Source organism: Nasonia vitripennis, chromosome 1 (assembly GCF_009193385.2).
Source record: "Nasonia vitripennis strain AsymCx chromosome 1, Nvit_psr_1.1, whole genome shotgun sequence".
NCBI lineage: Eukaryota > Metazoa > Arthropoda > Insecta > Hymenoptera > Pteromalidae > Nasonia > Nasonia vitripennis.
Window position 1 is genome coordinate 10157735 of NC_045757.1, and position 21768 is coordinate 10179502.

The window sequence follows — 21768 nt, forward strand, 5'->3', positions numbered from 1 at the left end:
CACATAACCGAGCGATGTCCGGCTAATCAAGATCGATTATCCATTTTTTGCACACGATGTATCTACGATGGGGTTCGTCGACTCGCGAAAAAAAACCGGAGACAAACAACAACCTTCCACTTCCTATATTACAGCGCAACTTCTCCCTGCATACGCCTATATCCATACGCTATATAACCGCGTCAGAGATACGCGACACACGCGCGCGCACACCTGCACGCAGAGGCGAGCGTCTTATCGATTATCAGAGAGCTGCGCTCGTTGATTTTTCTATTTTTTTTTTCGCGGGCTCGCCTTATCGCAGCGCGTAATCTAACGCGCGCGGGGATTTCGATCGGTGATCAGTATCGCCGATCTTCGGCACGACAAGTTCGCTGCGCTTCTCTCGCTCCGTCGACGATTATTAATATCTATCGCGAGAGGGAGAAAGAGAGAGGGCTCGCGAGTTTATCGGGCGGGAATAAGTGATTTCACTTCCGTCGTGTAGTAGCAGCAGCGGCGGCAAGTGCGTGAAAGCGCGCGCGCGGAGGCAAATAAAGGAAGAGACTCGGCACGGAGGCGTCTCTCTCTCTCTCTCTCTCTCTCTCTCTCTACTCTGGATAACACGTGGGTATAAGGTGTATGTAAGAACAGTATTGCCTGAGCCGCGAGGCTAAATTTATCTGGACTGATAATCGCGACCACTTTTTACGAGGACGGCGAGGTTCGGAGCTTTAATGTTGGGAGTGTGTTACAAGTGCGCTATAGGTTCGTGGGATTGAAAAATATGATGCTTCGAGGGTCTAGTTTCGCGGGGTTGGTTGGTTCCTGTTTGGTGGGCTCATGGATTTTCGGATCTGTGCAATTTTGCGGTGCTTGTGATCTGGTTTGAAATTGAAATTTTTTAGTTTTGTTTTACTTGATCAATGTCAACGTCAATGGAGTAAGCGAGTCTGAGTTTTACTGGGATATCTTTTCACTTTGGTTTGCGGCAATTTTTAGGCATGAAATCGCACCGCAGTTCGAAAATTTGCAATCTGTAGTAATCAACGGATTCAAATCTTTTCGATACGAGTATTTGATATTTTAGAAACGCACGATTCAATTAATGTATTATCGGTTAAGTGAAAAAGGAATTCTTAACATTTGCCAAGAAGAACGTTGTACATTTTTATAAAAAATTCACAAAGTGGACACACGCGGATTAATTTTAGAAGACATTCAAAATACTGCTCGAAAATTTTATCTCAATAGCACTTGATCCTCTTCGTCAAAACATTCGCAATATTTAAAAATAGTCTCTTGTCGTCAATAATATCTGTATAGATCACGTAACGTGATGTTCCCAACACGGCCTATATCGGTCTAAAATATCCAGACTATTTGTTTTTCACTGTCTTTCCTATCCAGTTACCTCAAATTAATCGTCTATTATTTTACAGGTCGAGCTCTACAATCACTGCCAGTCAGCCAAAAAATACCACACACGCCGAAAACCATGCAAATACTCGTCCATCGGTCTCCCCTCAAACCGAAATTCCTTTGCCCGATATAAATATAAAAAACGTGAAGAGGAGGAGGAGGAATCGGCAAACCGCACCTCTGCGTACGGAGCGAGACAAAGGGGGACGCAGAGGCGTGTGTGTACAGACTGCAGCGATGAGCGACACGCGTCGATTGACGAATCCGACCTTGCGGATCAGCGGGCGCATCGAGGGCAGCGACACTTTCGGCGAGGACGTGGCTGCCAGCTCGACTCAGACAGGACAAGCACCTTTCGGCTGGCTCAACGGTCTCTTCGGCTTCCTGCGATGCAGCCGCAGACGCAAGGAGTGGCATGCCAGCGAGAGGACCACTTCGTCGCAGCTCGCAGTTTCCAGCGCCTTCATCCTCAGGGTAATTAGCTTCTTTTATTCGTCGTCGATGGATTGGTTCCATTCTCGTTTGCGGTATTTCTCTACATTTTTATACAATGAAAAGAAGCATAAATCAAAAGCCAAGTGTAACTATGTATCACGAAAGATTATGCCATAAAGATTCGTGGAACAGCTCATTCTGTTTTTCCAGATCAACTTCAAAGTACTATTATTGTCGACTCTTTTGAAGTACCTTATCAATCTTCTGTTTGTAAAAAAGTGCGGGGTATATCTGTTTTATCTTTATCCGGAGAATACCTTCGTATACACTGCATCGTGAACTTTTTGAATAAGTCCTACAATCGTCGATAGAGATAATGAGTAGGTAGTACAAAAGCACGGAAAGATAGGCGAGCAGAGAAAAAAGCGAGGATCGACCGATTTTCTGATAAATACAGTTTTATGTAGCGCAGCGCAGGGAAGCACGTGTTGCAGCTCACTAGTCACGCAGAACGAGTCAGTAGTGAGATATCATAATTGAAGGTAATCGATGAGGGACTCCGGTACGTTAGAAGAAAAAAGTGAAAGTGCTGGAATTAAGAGGTATCGCGATCGGCCGTTGAGAGAATCGGATTATTTTCGAGAATCCGCGACTTCCGTAGGTTATGTAATTGAAAACAATTTAAAATGTTTTTTTTTGTCAGTAACGCGAACTCGCGATTCCCAACGAGTATAATAATTTATTTTCCAATTAATCTTAATCGTTTCAGAAAAATCCTCAGGAAATCAATTTCAACTGGCTCGCTCCCAATGCAGTATCAGACGTCTTCAAGGTTAATCAATCATTCAATCGTTCATCAATATCTTACACACGTACACTTTACTCGACAGAATTTTAAGATTCTGATCGCCCGGAATCCCTTCTAATTAAGCAGAAAAACAACAGTTATTACACCACAAAAAAACATAACACGCCCGTACATTATCAGCTTGCACAATCCGATGCGCAGCATCGTCTCTTATCTCTAAATGCATAATGTCATCCGTACGCACACACACACGTATAAATATACGCGCCACAGTTCTGACGATGCACGTGTCCGTAGATTCTGTTGGTGTTTCCACGGGCGGACCAGCAGTCCGAAATACTCGCCGGCGTCGCTCAAAAATTGGGCTGGACCGTCTCGGAGGCGAGGAATGCGGAAGAGGCTGTCGTACTGTTTCGCACGTGCTGTCACGATCTGGCGATCGTCGACCGCAGGGGCGGCGCTGTACGATGCCAAGAAGCTGACCAAGTTTGCAGGTCGTGTATGTTTGCGTTCTGCATGTAAATGTTAATGCTCGGCGACGGCTGTCGCGTGTCGCAGCTTGGAAACGTTATGTGGATTTCGACGGCACAATGTTGTCGATGACAATTGAGGATTTTTCTTTTCTTATTGACGCTAGCTGTAATGGGTCTTTTATCTGCAGCAAAAATAACATTTATAATTAGATGACGCAAATATTTATTTTTATGATGTATTCTGAATTTTGATAACGCTTTCTTATCTGGCTTAGAATATATTTATGACTTATTCAAATCGCTTTAATTTAATTAATTAATTTAAAAGATAGCATCAGGCGGAGAAATACGCGCATTCGTTTGACAATTTTGAATTCTTGCAGGACGTTGATCGAGATGAAGAGTGCAAAGCGTTGCAGCATCGTAGCTTTGGTTAAGAAGTCGTAAGTTCACTAATGTATTACAGTAAGGAATGATTTTTGCGATCTATTTCACAAATCGTGAAACTTGAATGTTACTGCAGGTTCTTTACTGCTCCGCACAAAGAAGAACTGGTGATCCTACACTTGCTGAACATAGGCTACAATAGGGTACGTATACTTCCATACATTCTCTCGCAAGTTGACACGACACTCATTTCTCACACAAACATCAGCACAGCACCCTTTTCAACGACGATCCCTTCCATCAGTGAAACCATAATTATTTTTCTGCATATTACACACGCAAAAACTCAATTGCACTGGGGGCAACGAAAAACATTCCGAACAAGCCCACACGAGACTGTAATACAGTCCACCGCTCATATTTTGCAAACACAGGCGCTAATGGAATGCTCGCACGAGGGGATCTTGATGAATGAGCTCATCGGTATCTACGCGAGCGAGAGTCAGCCGAAAAGCCAGCTGGCCGGTGCTCAGCTGCTCTACCTCGCGGTCGATAAGTGTCGAGATATCATCCACGTGACTAACGATCAGCACGTCATCCAGGTGAGCGGGTATATTATAGTATGCGCCAGTCGATTTGAATCATCATAAATAATAATTTTAGCGACGAAAGTAACTCATTGTGTCTGTTCAAGTTCGCGAACAAGGCGAGCGAGAAGCTGCTGGGATACAGACAGGACGAGTTGCTGGGAAAGAGTCTGGAGGAATTCGTAACGAATGGTCACTTTGCGCTAATGGATCAGCAGCTACAGAAGGGCCGGGAATTCGAGGGGAATTTTCACTGGAAGAGGAAACTCAAGGGATTGATAAACGTTAATTGCAGGATTGTGCCGATGAACGTTCCCGGAAGGTATGTCTTTTGATTTTTTAAAGTCGTGAAATCTCGCAAGTATATCAGCATGCGATTTCTGTTTATAGCAAGACTGCGTTCTACTTGTACCTATACGATACCTCGACCAGTCTAGAATCGTTTCCATCGAGTGGGAGCTTTCAACACTTGCAACCGCGACCGAGCATTCAATCAACGTTTGATCGACGCTCGTTCGAATTGCACCACCCAGGCAGTAAAGTTATTAAACACTCTCAATTTTGCCCGATAAACAAACGATCGAACTTCTCTGACGATGCGCTATTGTTACACAGAGCCGAGGCGATCTATTGTGGCGAAATTGCACAACTTGCCATTGGAAGCTCCGATTACAAAGATAATCACGCTATTGACTCAAGCTGCGGAAGACGCCATGGACCCAGACGTGAAATTTCAGATTGTATCGGTTCGTACAGCGCACGCAGATAAATTATTTGCAATTCACGCGAACTACTTATGCAATCATTTTGATGCGGTATATAACATTCGACGCTGCGTTGATTTGTTTTTTAAACAGGCTATTGAGATACTGAAAGGCACGGAATTGTACTCCCCGTACTTCAGGGACGACATTCTATCTGAATCCGATCCTATCAAGTCAGATTTCTTGGGAGCTTTGATATCGGTAAGCTATATTCGAACTTTTTTTTGTTTGCATACAAGTATCGAACGATTTGTATTTTTATTACAAAAACCACGTTAGGTCTCTCCTGTCAACGATACTCGCAAATCTTCGAGCATGTCTTTCGGAAGACATTCTGCTATTATGAAGATTCTCAACGCCAATCAGCACCAGCAGATGAATGCAAAATTACTGAAGAGTCCCCGAGGCCCACAAGAACTCGAAGACCTACTCGAAACTGGCTTTGAGTGGAATTTCGACATCTTCAAGCTGGAAACTTTGACGAACAGTAGGTGCGCGCATATCCTCACGACGATTTTTCGATTAAAATTACCAAGCTTCGCAGTGAAAGTTGAATAAATCATTGAAATTATCTCTTCTAGGCCGCTCTACTATCTCGGCATGACTTTGATGAACCACTACAATGTAGCGGAGCGTCTCGAGTGCGACGAGCGCACGCTGCAGAATTGGCTGACGATAATCGAGGCTAATTACAACAGCCACGTGAGCTACCACAACTCGACGCACGCCACCGACGTGCTGCAGGCCTGCGCTCGGTTCATGCGCTCCGACAGAATACAACAGATACTCGATCCTCTGGATGAGGTAGCGGCATTACTCGCCGCCGCGGCTCACGACATCGGCCATCCAGGCAAATCTAGGTGAGTCTTTGCTTGTTTGTTTGAAAACGTCTAATATGAAAAAGTACTATGACGAAATTATGTTTGATATTGCAGTCAGTTCCTGTGCAACACAAGCAACAAACTGGCTATTCTTTACAATGATTTAACGGTTCTCGAGTCCCACCACTCGGCTCTTACTTTCAAAGTTACGCTATCCGATGACAACGTCAATATTTTCAAGGTTTGACAATACGATGCTATACTATACATTAAATAAATCTCTTTCAATCTGATTGTACAAATACCCCCACTCCAGAAACATTATTTTTGCAGAATCTGCACGCGGACGTGTACAAGTCCATGAGGCAGAACATAATAGACATGATCCTAGCCACGGAGATGACCAAGCACTTCGAGCACCTCGCCAGGTTCGTGAACCTCTGCAGCAACAGGATCGGCGACTCTGAAAATGGGGTAGAATACTTTACAATTTATTTTCAAACGTCTCTCACAATCGCGTCAACTGTAGGTATATGATTTCCCTCTACAAATTCACCCGCGAAAGGTTCACTCGAGCGTGTCGCAAGCTTGCCTCGATAATTCTATAGAATAACAATTGCGAAAGCTCTGCTCGTGATCCCCGTTCGTCAATTGCGATCAAACACTGAAGAAAAAAAGATGCAGGTCTTCGAGAGCAGGGGCTTCACTGGTGCTACCGCTGTCGCAATTGGTCGTGATTCTCGGTGTGTAATTGCTCCGCGTGCACTTTGCATATCGAGGAGCGTGTGCGATGTCGATGTTCTCTTCGTATGGGAAAAAGCGTCGATCTCGAGAGAGAACTAAGTCGACGGGATGTGAACGTGATGAGATTGCCGTTGACAGTACGAATAAAGGCGATGACTCATTAGAGTGAAAGATGTCAAAATTAATTTACGGAAAATTCGTTTATGTTTTACGATGCGTGAAATTTTTAATATGATAGCAAGAAACCAGTTGAGAAATTAAAAAGTGTGAGCTATGCGAAAAAAATCGCGGCAAGAATAAAAGGAGGAGAATCTTAAAAGAGGGAGACTCACTACTGTTGCAGGCTTTCGAAGAGGACATAGTCGATACGTCTGCGTTTCTGCTTCCGGAGAACGTGACTCTGACAAAGAGAATGATGATCAAGTGCGCCGACGTCTCGAATCCCACGCGACCATTCAGACTCTACGTGGAATGGACGAGGCGCATCGCCGAGGAGTACTTCGACCAGGTAACAATTATCCTCCTTCGTTTGTCCTCCTTCTTCTCTTCCTTCATCTCCTACTTCCCTCGTGGCTTCAATAGTACTCTTACTTTCCAATGTTGTCTCCTTTCCTTTTCGTTTCGCCGACCGCTTCTCTTTGACGTCTACTTTGTGTTATCTCTAGAAACAGAATGTTACGTTAGATATGATGTACACGATCAAACGAAAGTTTTTAAAATTGAATTAGTTGCATCTTGTGGAATAAGTAGATCATATCTGGCATTGGTAAGACGATGCGTCGCGTAGAAATATTTTCAAAGAAAAATCCTCTTGTATGTTTACAATCATAAGAATTTTTAACTCAAATCTTATACAATGCATTTGCATTTTTGGCACATCGACAGACCGACGAGGAGAAAAAGAAAAAGCTGCCGGTCGTGATGCCGATGTTCGACCGGGCCTGCTGTTGCATACCCAAATCGCAAATCGGATTCGTCGAATACATCATCAATGATATGATGGAAGCGTGGGATGGTGAGTTTTTTTGATTACATACAAGCAAAGCTACAAAGCTGGTAGGCCCTAAGATGAATCATACATTATGATCCGAAAGCAATGCTACCGTTTTTAATGAGAAACATTACTATTTTCAGCGTTCATAGATATGCCGGAAATGGTCGGATACATGAGCGAAAACTACATGAAGTGGAAGGAATTAAATGTGAGTTTATGCATGTATGCTGAGTCGATAGATAAAAAATATGACGATGTTATTAATTCATTAATATTATTATTTCTAATCCGATTGCAGGAACAAGGTATAAATACTCTCGAAGATGTTATAAAACTCCAAGAAACTCCGGAATTGAAGCTTTATCGAAAAGAAGTTTCAAGCTAGAAGTCATGTTCTTATAGATATAGAAACTAGTGTGTAAGTCTTGTAAATAATTTATTAAATACAAATTGTTTTCAATCCAGTTTCATGGTATAACGTAGAGTATATCGCTATGTCGCTTCAATAATCGACACGTACAACGATTACGCAGATATTTCTCACGTCGGTGCGAGCTTGTATGTTTTAAATTGACATTTCGTGTCGCACGCCTATAGCCGCTTTCGTTTCGTTCAAGTGCGCACGATCGAAAGCGGTCAGCTCAGTTTTGCGCTCGATCACGTGCGCGTGTCAATGTTGAAAAAAAAACCCGACAGATGTACCCATACAGTATTTTATTTTTACTTGCGTTAAATCCAGCACAATATTACGTATTTTCGCTCTGATCGCTCAATTGAACGGATCAATAATAATGAAAATCCAGCTCCGAGTATCTCGCAGCAGATAAAATAGCTTCGACGCTCGCCAGCGAAAAAATAGCTTTTGCGTAAGAAAATCAGTAAATCATCGACGTGAAACAGCGCAGTGACAGACCGGGTGAAGAAAATAAATGAAAACGAGCAGTAACGTCAAAGCGCACCCCAACGCGTTATATACAGGTATACATCGCAAGTGGGACAGCTCGCTATCGAACGGAAAATCTCAGTGCCGCGAAACACAGCCGTGAATCATCGACATTGAGCGTCTTGCGCAATACGAGATTTGCCACAGATGCCGGGGGAGAGACAGCGTGCACAAGCTCGACGAACAAAGACGACGACTAATGAATTAATCGCGCGTGGAGTATAGTATAAAGAAATGGAACTGCGATGGATAACCAATGAAATTTGATTGCCAATAGTTGCTGCCGATCTCGATCGCTGCTGCGCTATTCGGAAAATGCCCGTATAGAAGAAATATTTTTTAACAGATTCGACAGTTGGAAATTCCCATAGTCTCGATGAAGCGTGAGTGCGCGAAAGATAAATGGATTGAGCAAGCACTCATTGGATATTATACATCGATAAAATAATCGTAATCTTCTAATCATATCGCAGATTATCGGCGTTGCTCCAGTCAACATAACAAAAAAGCTATCCAGTTATAGCGATCGAGAACAAGCCACGATAGCGAAGATTCTAGGATTCTCACAGAGCTGCCGCATCAGGGACGATTTTTCAAAGCCATCTCTTGGTCCCAGCATAACGAAAGCAACAAAAAACGCCGCAGCCAAATGAATGCACACCAGACTCACACACGCAAAAAGGAGCTCTCGAGAGGAACAATGAAGGCTCCTGCACATACTGCGATGGCACGCGGTGGAAAATCGACTACGAGAACGGCATCAACCTCCAGCGCCAGAATGACAATAGACGGATAACGCGATCTCGGCTCTCTACTGCGTTGCATTATCACGATCCAAGCGCGCTATGTACACAAGATCGGTGTATATAATGCGTGAATCCAAGGAGCGCGAGCTTTATCTGGGTTAATCGTGGTGCGCCCATCGTTACGTGATGACGATTATTACCGAGTAATGACTCTGCCGAGGAGGTCGAGCTTCTTCTCTTACTCTCCGTCTGTAAAAATACGATTATCGCACGACGAAGAGACGATTGTCTTTTTAATTCGTGGAACGTCGGCGCGATCGTGGAAAGATTCTGTTATAGGATTTTTATGGTCATAAATTTCCAACATGCGACCATTCCGCATCGATTGCCTCGCACTGCTCCTCTTGCACGGTGATTTATAATGACCGAAGCCGCACGATAAATTAACCGCGCGAAAGCCTCGCGTCGCCTCCGACGAAATAATAAGACGCGCGGGGAGTGTGTGTGTGTGTATGTGTACACACCCCGTGAAATATTCATCCGCGTAAACAGAAAGAAATCACCAAGGCAGATGACGGACAAAGCAGCGAGAGGGAGAGCTGGAAAGAAAACGCGTGGGCATCGGCAAGCGCGGGGCGATAATTCAAAGGCGCACGTGGAATGCAGATCGGTGTTTGCTCTCTGAGTGAGACGACAGAGGGGAAGAGAGAGACTGTGGAGACGAAAAAGAAGAAGGTCTCGTTTCAGCGACGATGTCACCCACCGCCGAGAGCGAGACGCGCCTCTTCGCTTGCAAATTCGAGTTCTATTCTTCGTTTTCGCGAGCGCACGTCGCCTACAATGCTTATATGTGTGTGTGTGTGTGTGTGTGTGTATATATATATATATATATATATATATATATATACACTCGTTGTTGCTTTCGTTCTCATTCCCGGCGCCTGTGCCCTCGTCCCTCACTTTCGTTTACCTTCGTCTCGCTCACTCATCAGCCGCGAGCTTTGACGTGTGCGTTCATTTCGCGGAGGGGAAACCTCTGCTGCAGTGGTTCATATGTGTGTTGAATACTCGTATGATCTGTAAAACACTTTGCGCAACCAGTTCGGATCGAACATAATTGAAAAAAATGGATAATTCATGCGGAGAGCTCGGGTGAACCGATCGAATTTTTAATCTGATCGAAAAATTCGATCCGACTAATACTTTTATACATCAGCTGTGTACGTTCTACATGGAGTCAGCGATGCGAGAACAGCGAGTTTGATGACTTTTTAATCTCGTTTCCCGCGTTTGGATATCTTTATGCACTTGTGCGACTTTGCATAACAATATTAACACACTTGTTCATTACACGTATAAATTTTTCGCTTTTAATCCAGCCTGATTCCACTCATATTATATTGTATGTATCAAAATGCTGATACGATTTCATTTCCAAATTACAGACGCACATCTCGAACGTGACCTTTGAAAATCGCAATCTTATAGCACACGCGACGCACTCGTGGCATCAGTTGCGCGGGAAACTCGTAATCTCACGAGCTCGCGATTATGCACGAAATTTCACTATAGCGCTCGTATTTTCATCAAGGCGACGATCGTCAGAGCGCCTCGTGCGAGCCGTAAATAATAACAGTACACACCCGCGTCTGCGCTCTAATTGAGCGCGGGAAGCCGACAAACACTCGCGCGACGATTCTCTCTCCCATCGTCGCGCCGCATATAATACGCGCGACTTTTTTGCGCATAAAAGTCGAGGTACGCGCGGCCGCGAAATGAATTAAGAATCGCGGCGCTTTCAGACTCATTAGGCAAATGCGAAAGGGGAAAAAATGTGATCGAGCGACGAGCTGTCTCCTGCACTACGCGTGCGCTGTTATAAAATGTAGACGTGTAATTAAGGCTGCAAGAAACAAACGTTTTCATCCGTCGAGACGAAGAGTCGCATGGGCGAAAGGAGGACGTGTGCGTTTGGAGGAAAAAACGTTCCATTTTTGGAGCTTGTGTGAATCGGCGTTTGTTCCATTTAGTTCTTCGATGCTTCGTGTGATATGAAGATTCGTTTGCTTCGCGTTGGCATGATTTTCATTACGTAAGCTCGATATCACGCAGCGTCGAAAACAGTAGCTGCTCGTTCATGTATACTTTGTTGGCGTTGCATGCATGAAAAATAGTTTTAACGCCGAGGATACCGTATGTGCGAAAGTGCAATACGGAACTATCCGCAGTAGAGGCTTCGTATATTATAGGCTTATTAAATGTATCAGCGCACCATTGTTGAATTTCATTGTTATCGCGACTGCAGCTGCGTGTAATCTAAGTATTCCGTTATTTTATTATGATGCTACTATGTGCCTGTTACGCAATTACAGTTTAATGAATGCAGGCTCTCCGTTAGATTTGTTTATTGACAGGTAGTCCTCTTCTCGAGACACGCATCCGCGCTTCCACTGTGCAACATAAAAATACACATTAGAGTATGCGCTAAAATTTCAAATTTTAAATGAAAATCAAAGAAGAGCAAGACGACGCATTACATCTAATTCCAGACCATCGTCTCGCGAACCTACAAAGCTCCCAACTTTAGCTATCAACCAAGATCCCGAGTGGTAGAACTCTCAAACTTATTAACATCTCGCTACCCGCGCGTCTCCTCGCTCCTTCCGCAGAGCTTGTGCATGCAAAACTCGCGCGGTTGATGCACTCGCGAAACAATCGCGGACGCTCGGGTTACTTGCGGGAGACGCCGCGTAGCGCATTATACGAGACGCAGCAGTCTAATGACCGACCGCTACTCGCGGCCCACGCGAGGATGTGTGCAGCGAACGAGAGCCGCAGGGGAGTATCGCTTGCCGCATTTTCACTTGTTCGCGAGCTCAAGAACTGACGGATGAGATGACAGGTGCCGGGGACGTTGCTCGTTTCTCATGACGTTTGCTGCGCGAGGCGGGCGCAACGAACTTGACGCGCGACGTTGATGCATGGGTGATTTGCTTTTTTGGTGACAGTGTATACGTGATACCTGATTTTTATGTTGGAGCTACGCAAACGGTGCTACCTTATCTACATCTCGTTAATGCTGATTCCTGCTCCTGTTATCTGGCAGCCAGCTTTACACGGCTGTGTGCGTGCTCGAAAGAGTCAGATGTAGTAGTCTTATGAAAGGTGGTTTACTGGCTATCAAACGTATGAAGACGTCGATGTCGCTATCTTAAAAAGAACAAACCCAAATCTAAGAAGTATATAAGAATTGAATAATAATGTACATTATATGAATTATTTTAAATAGGTGCATTGTATAAAAGCTGATACTCGTTTAGAAATCAGTTGAAAATGCGTGACAGGTGACGTTTTTCAAACTGGTTTGAAAGAAGTAGATAGGTCTAGAATTCCAAACCGTTTGAGTACAGTTTATCAGGAAAGTAAGAGATAGAAGAGAACACCTTACCTCTGATTTTCATGATCCACAACTTACTTAAAAGAACGTTTGGGATTTGCCTAGTCAAAGTTCTTGGCAATACTTAGTATCAACAGAATTGATGATCTGACCAAAAGCCGACGCATCAGTAGGTTGGTTTGCGTCAAGCGTCCAATTTCTCGAACTCACGTTTTGCTGGTTCATTATTTTGATGTCTGTGATCTCTGTGTGGTACAAAAGTGTGATAAGATGATCATTTAGAGATCATGAGAGCCAAATTTCGGGTGAATGTAACATGCGAACAGATAGTGGTCATCCAGATATATTGACAAGTTTATTAATGAGTTAGTAACGCATGCATAAAAGTCGATGACAAACAATGTCTAAAAATGCTCGCGGTTTAAATGTTTTACTTGAATTTTCAACAATTTATAAAATCAAACGTAGCTAGTCCTCAGTAACATGGTAAACGAATATACTCCTTTCATTATTCGAGAAAAGAACTCGATATTAATGACGCCCAAAGTGCCGATAGAAAGTTTCAGCGGTTTCTGCATCCTCAATTGCATCAGCACGGTTTGCCGAAGCTCGGAACTTTTTAATTCCCCAAAAATGGAACAGCAGAAATCGCTTTGCAAAAGAGCGTCGGCCAGTGCTAAGCTCCTCGTGGACACCAACTCTCCTGCCAAGCTGATCATGAAAAGTTGCACGATGCACGTTCCTGCCATTATGGACATTTGGTTTGCCATCGCCGAACTGTTGCTCTATATAATAGGAAATTAAATTTGTCATTTTGTGTTTACAGGTCGAATACAATGGATAATAATCGAAGCATTACTGATAGAATTGTAAAAACGGAGAAGCAGAGCGTGCCCGACAGCAAAAAATACTGTGTGAATAGCGCTCCCGTCAAAAGATTGCATATGCTTTCGCCGTAATCGAGTATCGTGCAATGCTTTCTGATGATGCATCGGAGAAATTCACCTCTGCTCTTGTATTTCTCGCTCAACGTTGCATCATCGGCTCGATGCCTTTCGAACAGTAGGCATTCGAAGCGTTGCAGCTCTTCGCACAGTTTGAAGATGAGTATCATGGACAAGCCATCGGTCGCTATGATTATGAACAAATACAAGAACAGCTGAGCGCAATGGAACCCGTAAAAAAATTCATACCTGCAGCGAGTAAATAAAAGGAAATAAGGAGAACGATGAAAAATAAGTATATAAGTAACAATAAATAAAAGGGCAGTATCTTCACCATGGGCTAACGAATAAACTGGCTTGGATTATTGTCTGCGCAGGATAAGTGTTGACTTGTGAAATTATTGGTAGAAAACAGTACGCAACCGATATAAAGCCATAAATCCGCATGTGATATTTGAGAACTCCATCTCGAGTACGCCGCCAGGATCTTATGATTTCGAGGTCATTGTCATTTTCAAATTTCGAAGTTTCTTCTAACTTTAGTGTTTCCATTATCACTTTCATCATTCTTTTTCTAGGTAATCGAATTGATGCTCTTATTATAAATATAATTCAAATCTAATACAAATGATTGAATTAAATTATAACAATTCAAAGTCACCTATTATGCACGAAGGGTATAAGCTTAGACGCTGCTGCAGCGAATCCAATAAAATCCGTCAAAAACCTGGTTAAGAAACATTCTTATATTGATCTTTTCATCCCCTTAAATTGATATTACTTAAACTTACTGAGGTATATTATCGGGCGTGGCAATGGCAACAAGACCTGCAAATACGAGCAGGCACATCATTAACATATTGAACCAAATAAAGTAAAGCTTCATCTGGCTAAGTTTCGGTTTATGTTGATATTCCTTAGGCCAAAGGCCGCAGATCCATAAGAAGATCTTGCGAGACTCAAGTACCTCTATCAAACCCATACTGAAAAATAAGTTTTCTTATTTACTAAAATAATTTGAGTTGTTGTTAATTTTAATCAGGTATCTGTTCAAATTTATTGCGAAATTATTTTGTAAAACAAAATAAAAATAAAATCAAACAATTTTATGACTGAATAAGTATAAGTACACAATTGTAAATAGTCGATAAAAGATGGTATCAGTGCTCGGGATTGCCCATGTCAGTGTCCAGATTGTGCGCTACGTAGATTTTGGCCCATTAATGTGATCATCAGTCATGAATTAAGTCAAGATTAGTCGTCGATGACGGGTAATCTGCATACGGAGTATATTAAAGTCAAATTTATCTACAAGAAAACAAAATCAGATTAAGAACCAAATGAATAAAATATTTTAAATAAATATGAACAGGTGATTTATTTTACTTTATTTCACTTTAAGTGGCATATATTATATCTAGCTGGCAATTATACTCTTTCTATCTCTCAAACAGCGTAGATCTACGTCAGCGAAGGTTCTTTTGGATCCAGTGCTTATGACCATGACTATACGAGTTTGTTAAATTTCCTCAAACATCAAATTATCAAAATATTTACTTCACTATTATTTTCATCATAATATACATTCCAATTAGATTAACAAGCGTTTCACTTACGTTTTACATGCTGATGCTATCGCTTGATGTATTCTGAAAATGAAGGAATTAATCTTCTTTAATTATAATATTGTACTCACTGGAAACGAAAAAAATCTCTTGACGAGAAGACAAGAATTTTTCGAACCGCAGAGTATTCACACCAGCCGTCTTGATCAACAAACAGTTCCGTGCTCTATCTCCAACTGCGCCAGAATTACGCCTCTGGTTTACAGTCTGACCCCTGAAACCTCCGCGCGATCATTGTCCCTCCCATCTCGACATTTAGAATTCTCTTTGGAAAGGGATTTGAAATGAAAAAAGCCGTGAAATATTAAACGAGAAGTCTCGCAAAGTACATAGCTTTATAACATACCGCGGCAAAACTATCGAATCGAAGTACTTTATACGCAATGTACTTAAATCATATACTCTGTTTCACGTAACGCGGAATTATATTCAATTCTCTTTGTTGGCTCGAGATTGTGCTTCCCGTTGTGTGCTTAAAACAGATTTTACCTATAATACGTTTCTAAGTATTACACGCGTGTGCTGTAACTAAAATATGCACTATGCGGCCCCTTGTTATAGCACAGCTGGCGTTTCTCGATGCGGATAATAATTACGCATTCTCTTGGAGGAATATTCGAGGGAAGATTATAAACTACTTCTTCGAGGGTGGCGATCAAGCTATTTAATAATAATTAGTGCGGACGATACCGATGCGGTCTGCAGTGTATGCTTTCGATGCAGACAGTGTAATACAAGTCTTCAGAAGATGAGGAGCTGCTCGGCTATTGCATTAAACGAATACCTCCAAGTGCTGTCGTAGATTCCGAGATTTTTATGTAGAACTATGATGTATATTTATCATATATTTATACTATAAGATCTAGATTTGTATGGGATTATAAAACCATTGGACGTGGATTTTAAACATAAGGCCTGTCTCTTACAAAGTATTTATTATCACAGCATATCAATTGTGAACGAATATTAAAAAAGGATCAACGTTATTGTAATATTGATTCTAGATATAATCAATATTATACAAAGGCCTTTCTATAATTATTGTATCGTCAATCATGTCCTGCATATAGACGTCGAAAACAGCAAAGTGAACAAGAAAAAAATTATTTTTGACCCTGCTTTAATTGATTCTTAGCCATTTGCTGTTATTGGTTTTATTTCCAACAATCAAACCCCCTACCATGTTCCTACTGATGCAGCTTGTAAACCAGTCATGCGGAACACCGTCGTCACGTCGTCCGCTAAAAAGTAATCCCACGTGGTTTTTGGAGTGTAGGTACGCCATAACGCCCATAACGCCCAGTACATGCTGCAATCCGCATAACCTCAAAAACGATACGTTGCATCATACACTGCGCTGCGAGCCGCAGTGTGTTGTGCTGAGCTCGCGCTGAGTGGACTGCGGCGATGAGTAACGAAGCTCACGTGTCTCGATATTTTCTTGCTAATATTTTTTGTTACGATATTGTTTATTATCACGTTCAAAAGGAAACATGAAGTTCTGCGCGACATCATTGACGCGATGCACGCCTCGGCTGGGAACACTGACGGAGATCGAAAGGCTGCCTAATCTGTCTTTTGAAACGCCTCTGTTGCTTCTGTATACAAGAGTAACGTCAATAAAAACTGGATTAAATCTTTCTTACTCATCGATAGCATGGGTTAGTTGACCAAGTGTGCTTAATCAAAGGGCGTTATTTTCAGAGAGGCAGCGTCCCACATTTGAGCAAGGATGTGTTCAAAAGGTTGACAGAGGAGCAGCAGTTTTTGTTGACATCGCTGCCGTCGACTATTTTCATGACGGATTTCGTCAAGCAGTTCGAATCCTTCAATGATTATGTCAGCATGCAGGTCAGCATACACAGCACGATAATCGTTTTATCTCCATCTTATTTAATTATACTGTATGATGACGCGAAAATGCAATTGTAGGAATACCCATTTTTCTTGAGTATTCAAGACCCATCGGAAACTACGAATTCAGGTTATCAAAAAAACCAATCCATTGCTGTGTGGTCCAGGAATGGAAGATCCACGGTCACTCCTGATAGATATATGAATATAGCAGAAATTTTTAAACCAGATATGTACGTTACCTTGTGCGATGGGGATACGGATCAAGATAGTAGCTCAAAGCGAATTAGCAAAACCATAGAGAGGAGCAAAGTGTTGTTTGAAAAGTGCCTTACACGACATTTGGCCTCTGATATACTGAAGAACAAGGGTTTCCTAGGCTCCATTGAGGGCGGGTACAATCTTCAGGCCAGAGAGAAATCCATAAAGTATATGGAAGGTAAACCACTTCTTGGATACATGATTGATGGACTACACAAAAATGGTATTGAAGTACAAAATATTAGCATAGATCAAATTAAACCTGTGATTGAACATTCTCTTGTAAGTATAAGCATTAACTTAAAATACAATACAATTGACTCTGTGACATTAGTTTACTGTATTTTGTAAAATTATTTTCATCTGCAGAATTTACTTCCCATGGATAAACTCCGTGTTCTGATGGGTTGTTGGAACCCACCAACCATTTTAGATTTAGTTGACTTGGGCATAGATGTATTTGATTCCTCGTATTCATTTTTAATGACAGAACAGTCAAAAGCCTTAACTTTCTTATGCAATGATTGTAAACATGGAGAAAGAAGTGCCTTGATAAATCTTTCTGAGAAAAGGTAAAATAACTCATTTATTTGGTTGTTCAAATATTCTATAGCTTTTCAGAATGAATAATAAATGCATCATTGATTTCAGATATGTAGAAGATTTTGAACCTATCTGTAAAGCATGTTCATGCTTAACTTGTAAAAACCACACCAAAGCATATATAAATCACCTCATACAGACCAAAGAATTACTAGCAGAGGTACTCCTGATGATGTATGTATCAACTTTATTAAAAAATTATAAAATATAACGTTTCTAGATCTTGATTTGTAATATACCAACATCTATTCTTCTAGACACAATACTCATCATTACATGGAGTTCTTCAAAGCTATCCGGCAGCATATAAAAAATGGAACTTTTCACGAATTTCGAAATAAAATTTACGTGAAATTTTCGCAGATGATTGAACAATCATGATTTTTCAAATAAAGGTATTTTTAATATAAAAAATAATATATCTCTATCATTATTTACAATTTTTTCAGTTTAGCAAAATTATTTTGTACAAACTAAACCTTCTTTTAATCTGAAGTTTATAAAAGACTACAATTCTACTCCCTGTCCCCATTTTATCCTTCTTTATAGAAACTTCATATTATTGATTTAGACCTTTTCACTCTTTTGTGGACAATAGCATGATTACAAATATATAGAGATTAATAGCAAATACAAAAAGTCTAAATTATCATAATTCAAGATGTTTGTATTTGTCCAAAATAATTTCAAAAAACGTGTTTATGTTATTATCCTAAGCTACTACTCAGGTAAAAAGTTAGGATCTAAGTAGTTGTACGAGGTAGTACTGAAGTTTTGCGGCAGGTAGTCCGCGTCATAGCATTGCGAGTACTTGGGTGGTCGAACTGCCGTGAGCGTGTGAGTCGACGGATGAATTGGGTCTTCAGCCTCGAGTTGAGCAATGGCACAGTCCGAACACAAATCAACCTCGTCTGGACATACTTCACAATGCCATCTTATGCCCTTCAAAGGATCTTCGCAGCAAATATAACACTGCATAGTTTTAATAGGGAGAAAAAATATATTAGAACGACAAAGGCATTAGTGAATTTTGGTAAATTTAATGAATGAATAGTTTTAAAAATATATCAACCTTGTATCCAAGATTATGATAATTTGAATCTTCATTATCTGTATCCTTTTCGACTTTAACTTGCCGCAATAATTCGATTTGCCTTTGTTCAGGATTTTCCTCTGGAACACTTGTAGCAGGCGTTGAATCATCCTAAGAAAGAGAGAGAAATGTGTTATAGAGTATTTTTGTAAATTAGCAATGACAACCATATTTCTGATTAACTCACAGAAATCATCAACTCTTCTGTAATAGGTTCCTTTTTGATTTCATCAAGAAGTTGTTCATGAGGAAAAAATGTTGACTTTTTAAGCAAAGATTGATTTCTGTAACGACTAGTACTTTTTCTCAGTTCACTTTTGACCTTTGGCCCTCTGCCTGGAATTGGTAGTCCAGCTTTTGTGAGTTTTAAAAAATATTTTTGAACCCTACTAGATACTTGTTTAGGTGTACGATTTCCTGCAAACATCAATCTTGATTAGAAACTGCAAACTCACATTAATAATAGCAGTAACATTTAAATTGAATGCATTCACCTAAAGCATTAGCAATTTTAGTCCAACGTCGCATTTCAACTTCTTCAGGAGGATACTCTATGAGTAATTCCTCTAATCGCCTCTGTTCATCCGTTGTCCACAATTTATTAAAAGTCTCGGGTTTACTTTCATCAAAGGCTCTACCTCGAATTAGCAGTTTTTCACCTTCCTCCTCTTGAGCAGCATTATCTCTGGGCTGAGGTGCAGTTTTAGCATGCCGAGTTTGGGGCCTCATATTACCATCTGGCTGGGCTACATTGTACTTAGTCCAGTCGATCTCTGGCAGTTCTGCTATTTTTTGTGGACCAGGATACTCGGGCAGATCTCCACTTTGCAATTTTGCTACGTAAGCTATGGGATCCTCCAATGCCTTCTTCTTCTCCATTAGAAGCACGTCCAAATCCTTTATTGCTTGAGTACGCTGTGCTTGAAGAGTGACAACAACTTTCAAAAGGTTTCTATAATCCTTGTTTCCTTTTAGGGCTAAATGATCAGACTCAAAGTAAAAGTTGTCATCAGGATCCATAACTTCTTCCTCATGAAATACTGAAGTTGTAGGCTCAGTGACTGGAGCACCGGGTGGCCTACTACGTGGAAATATCTTTTCTCTATAGTTGGATGCAAAGGCTTCTTCAGGGCCACAGCTGGTCAATACTTCAGAAGGAAGATCAGATAGTATATCAGCCAGTGTTTCGTTTTTTGCCTCTGGTGCAGCAACCTCTGCATAGGCATCTTCTTCCTCTTTTATACCATTAGTCGCAACTACTTCCTCTTGGTGACAAGTTGTTGAAGCAGCAGCATGATTGTAGGTGGAGAATATTTCTAATGGCAAGCAGGGCATTGAAGTCCCAGGTGGCTCACTTGAGTCATCCACTTCTATGAGATCCGAGGACTCCATTTTTCACCAATTCCAATTGTCGCCAAAGATTTATAAGAAAAACTAAACTAACTAAACTATCTACATAGGCCTAAATTTTTTTACATCGATTCTGCCTTGTCGAACCTCGTCAGCTACATTGGCTCGAACGAGCTGACACTCGGGATTTCAGTTTAAACTTTTGCCTGATTTGTTGAGATATATCGTCTCGCCAAATCATTCTAATAAGGCTGGAAAACCGGTGTTCCAACTTCACTGTACGAGGTTGTTTACAAATTTTCACGTGATTATTTTGAGGTTAGAAAGTTGAGCGTAAATAAGCACTCTGGCCAACCGTATACTTATAGCCAACGAAAAAAGTTGGTGCCATTGGTCGGTGGAAAATTGAATTGCTGTAAAAGTGTGTAATTAAAGTACTTACCTATGTGATCAAAACAAGCAGTAATTTGTTATTTTGACCATGTAACAATAGAATAAATCCATTTATACTTATATTGTGAGACATCGTCTCCGTTCATCGTTGTTGGACATGAAAATTCATGGCAATCATTTTATATTTTGGGAAATACACACACACACACACAGTGAGAAGCTTTTAATGAATGACAAAATAACATAACTATGGCTAATTCGAAATTCCTGGCTAAACCCTAAAGTACAAAAATCGACGTAAAAAAGTCCGAATATCGCAATTTGTACTTAAGAAAAGTTGAGATTGTAAAATTTGTACCTTAAAATTTCTAAAAGAGAGATTTTGTACTTTTCAATAGATCAAATTATTGACTTTAAACTTTGTCAAAGTACAGACTGCTGATTTTGTACTTTAAAATTTCTGGCCACTATTTAAAAAGTTGAAAAGTGGGATTTTGTACTTTTGCCAAAGAACAAATTATTGATTTTAATCTTTGTCAAAGTACAGACTGCTATTTTTGTACTTTGAAATTTCTTGTGACAATTTCAAAGTATAAAATCACTTTTTTGAATTTTTGAAATAGTTGCAAAAAATTTTAAAGTACAAAAAGAGTAGTCTGTACTTTGAGAAAGATTAAAATCAATAATTTGATCTTTGGTAAAAGTGCAAAATTACTCTTTTGAACCTTTGAAATTGTCACAAGAAATTTCAAAGTACAAAAATAGCAGTCTGTACTTTGACAAAGATTAAAATCAATAATTTGTTCTTTGGCAAAAGTACAAAAACTCTCTTTTAGAAATTTTAAGGTACAAATTTTACAATCTCAACTTTTCTTAAGTACAAATTGCGAAATTCGGACTTTTTTACGTCGATTTTTGTACTTTAGGGTTTAGCATGGGTACAAAAGGCTACATTATACGAGTAATTGAATCATTCGTATAGGGACCCAACAACATTTCTATGTAATTCGATTATGAGTACTTTAGAGGCGCGCCGGCGTATATGTCTAGTCGTCTTCATTCAGTTTCTCGGAAGCCTTTTAAGCGCTTGTTGCCAAATTGCATATGCATAATTACATTCGCACCGCTAAATTAAAATAAACTCC

General features: G+C 40.8%; 4 protein-coding genes across 10 annotated transcripts; 2 read left to right on the top strand and 2 right to left on the bottom strand.

Annotated features, from left to right (window-relative positions):
- Positions 1 to 643: 643 nt before the first annotated feature.
- LOC100119716 (high affinity cAMP-specific and IBMX-insensitive 3',5'-cyclic phosphodiesterase 8) lies at positions 644 to 7878 on the top strand. The gene is made up of 19 exons (XM_031926092.2): positions 644 to 747; positions 1422 to 1875; positions 2606 to 2668; positions 2942 to 3138; positions 3501 to 3560; positions 3641 to 3707; positions 3939 to 4106; positions 4199 to 4413; positions 4482 to 4627; positions 4707 to 4837; positions 4949 to 5056; positions 5135 to 5346; positions 5437 to 5715; positions 5791 to 5917; positions 6010 to 6150; positions 6764 to 6928; positions 7306 to 7435; positions 7555 to 7622; positions 7713 to 7878. Exons 2-19 carry the CDS (start codon positions 1639 to 1641, stop codon positions 7797 to 7799), a joined length of 2601 nt encoding a protein of 866 aa, XP_031781952.1. The 5' UTR covers positions 644 to 747; positions 1422 to 1638; the 3' UTR covers positions 7800 to 7878.
- A 4964-nt stretch (positions 7879 to 12842) lies between these two features.
- Positions 12843 to 15930, bottom strand: Or295 (odorant receptor 295). 7 transcript variants are annotated; one of them, XM_031922528.2, is made up of 10 exons: positions 15416 to 15930; positions 15188 to 15334; positions 15061 to 15093; positions 14831 to 14972; positions 14575 to 14752; positions 14236 to 14427; positions 14106 to 14171; positions 13779 to 14018; positions 13360 to 13693; positions 12843 to 13285 (listed from the first exon to the last, which is right to left on the bottom strand). In XM_031922528.2, exons 6-10 carry the CDS (start codon positions 14424 to 14426, stop codon positions 12959 to 12961), a joined length of 1158 nt encoding a protein of 385 aa, XP_031778388.1. In that variant the 5' UTR covers position 14427; positions 14575 to 14752; positions 14831 to 14972; positions 15061 to 15093; positions 15188 to 15334; positions 15416 to 15930; the 3' UTR covers positions 12843 to 12958. The 7 variants fall into 7 exon arrangements, with proteins under 7 accessions (XP_031778388.1, XP_032451868.1, XP_031778386.1 ...); XM_032595977.1 differs by having other exon boundaries at positions 14831 to 14950; positions 15188 to 15930; XM_031922526.2 differs by having other exon boundaries at positions 15188 to 15930.
- Positions 15931 to 15994: 64 nt separating this feature from the next.
- On the top strand, positions 15995 to 18204 carry LOC100119609 (queuine tRNA-ribosyltransferase accessory subunit 2). Its single transcript, XM_008217784.4, has 6 exons — positions 15995 to 16679; positions 16774 to 16920; positions 17002 to 17466; positions 17554 to 17756; positions 17836 to 17961; positions 18045 to 18204. The coding sequence occupies exons 1-6, from the start codon at positions 16563 to 16565 to the stop codon at positions 18166 to 18168; spliced, it is 1182 nt and encodes a 393-aa protein (XP_008216006.1). The 5' UTR covers positions 15995 to 16562; the 3' UTR covers positions 18169 to 18204.
- LOC100119570 (ZZ-type zinc finger-containing protein 3) lies at positions 17936 to 20892 on the bottom strand. The gene is made up of 4 exons (XM_001603267.6): positions 19375 to 20892; positions 19068 to 19297; positions 18860 to 18991; positions 17936 to 18759 (listed from the first exon to the last, which is right to left on the bottom strand). The coding sequence occupies exons 1-4, from the start codon at positions 20270 to 20272 to the stop codon at positions 18508 to 18510; spliced, it is 1512 nt and encodes a 503-aa protein (XP_001603317.1). The 5' UTR covers positions 20273 to 20892; the 3' UTR covers positions 17936 to 18507.
- Positions 20893 to 21768: the final 876 nt, after the last annotated feature.

Excerpts from the sequence above, each read along its gene's own strand:
- LOC100119570 (XM_001603267.6), bottom strand. The coding sequence starts at position 20,272 with ATGGAGTCCTCGGATCTCATAGAAGTGGATGACTCAAGTGAGCCACCT. Across the intron at positions 18,992-19,067 it reads CAGAAGAGTTGATGATTTCT|GATGATTCAACGCCTGCTAC; the intron begins GTGAGTTAATCA and ends TCTCTTTCTTAG. Across the intron at positions 18,760-18,859 it reads ATCATAATCTTGGATACAAG|TGTTATATTTGCTGCGAAGA; the intron begins GTTGATATATTT and ends AAAACTATGCAG.
- LOC100119716 (XM_031926092.2), top strand. The coding sequence starts at position 1,639 with ATGAGCGACACGCGTCGATTGACGAATCCGACCTTGCGGATCAGCGGG. Across the intron at positions 4,838-4,948 it reads TGAAATTTCAGATTGTATCG|GCTATTGAGATACTGAAAGG; the intron begins GTTCGTACAGCG and ends TTTTTTAAACAG. Across the intron at positions 7,623-7,712 it reads TGAAGTGGAAGGAATTAAAT|GAACAAGGTATAAATACTCT; the intron begins GTGAGTTTATGC and ends ATCCGATTGCAG.
- Or295 (XM_031922528.2), bottom strand. The coding sequence starts at position 14,426 with ATGGGTTTGATAGAGGTACTTGAGTCTCGCAAGATCTTCTTATGGATC. Across the intron at positions 14,172-14,235 it reads ACGCCCGATAATATACCTCA|GTTTTTGACGGATTTTATTG; the intron begins GTAAGTTTAAGT and ends TTTCTTAACCAG. Across the intron at positions 13,286-13,359 it reads CCGTTTTTACAATTCTATCA|AGCAACAGTTCGGCGATGGC; the intron begins GTAATGCTTCGA and ends CCTATTATATAG.
- LOC100119609 (XM_008217784.4), top strand. The coding sequence starts at position 16,563 with ATGAAGTTCTGCGCGACATCATTGACGCGATGCACGCCTCGGCTGGGA. Across the intron at positions 17,757-17,835 it reads ATAAATCTTTCTGAGAAAAG|ATATGTAGAAGATTTTGAAC; the intron begins GTAAAATAACTC and ends CATTGATTTCAG. Across the intron at positions 17,962-18,044 it reads GCAGAGGTACTCCTGATGAT|ACACAATACTCATCATTACA; the intron begins GTATGTATCAAC and ends CTATTCTTCTAG.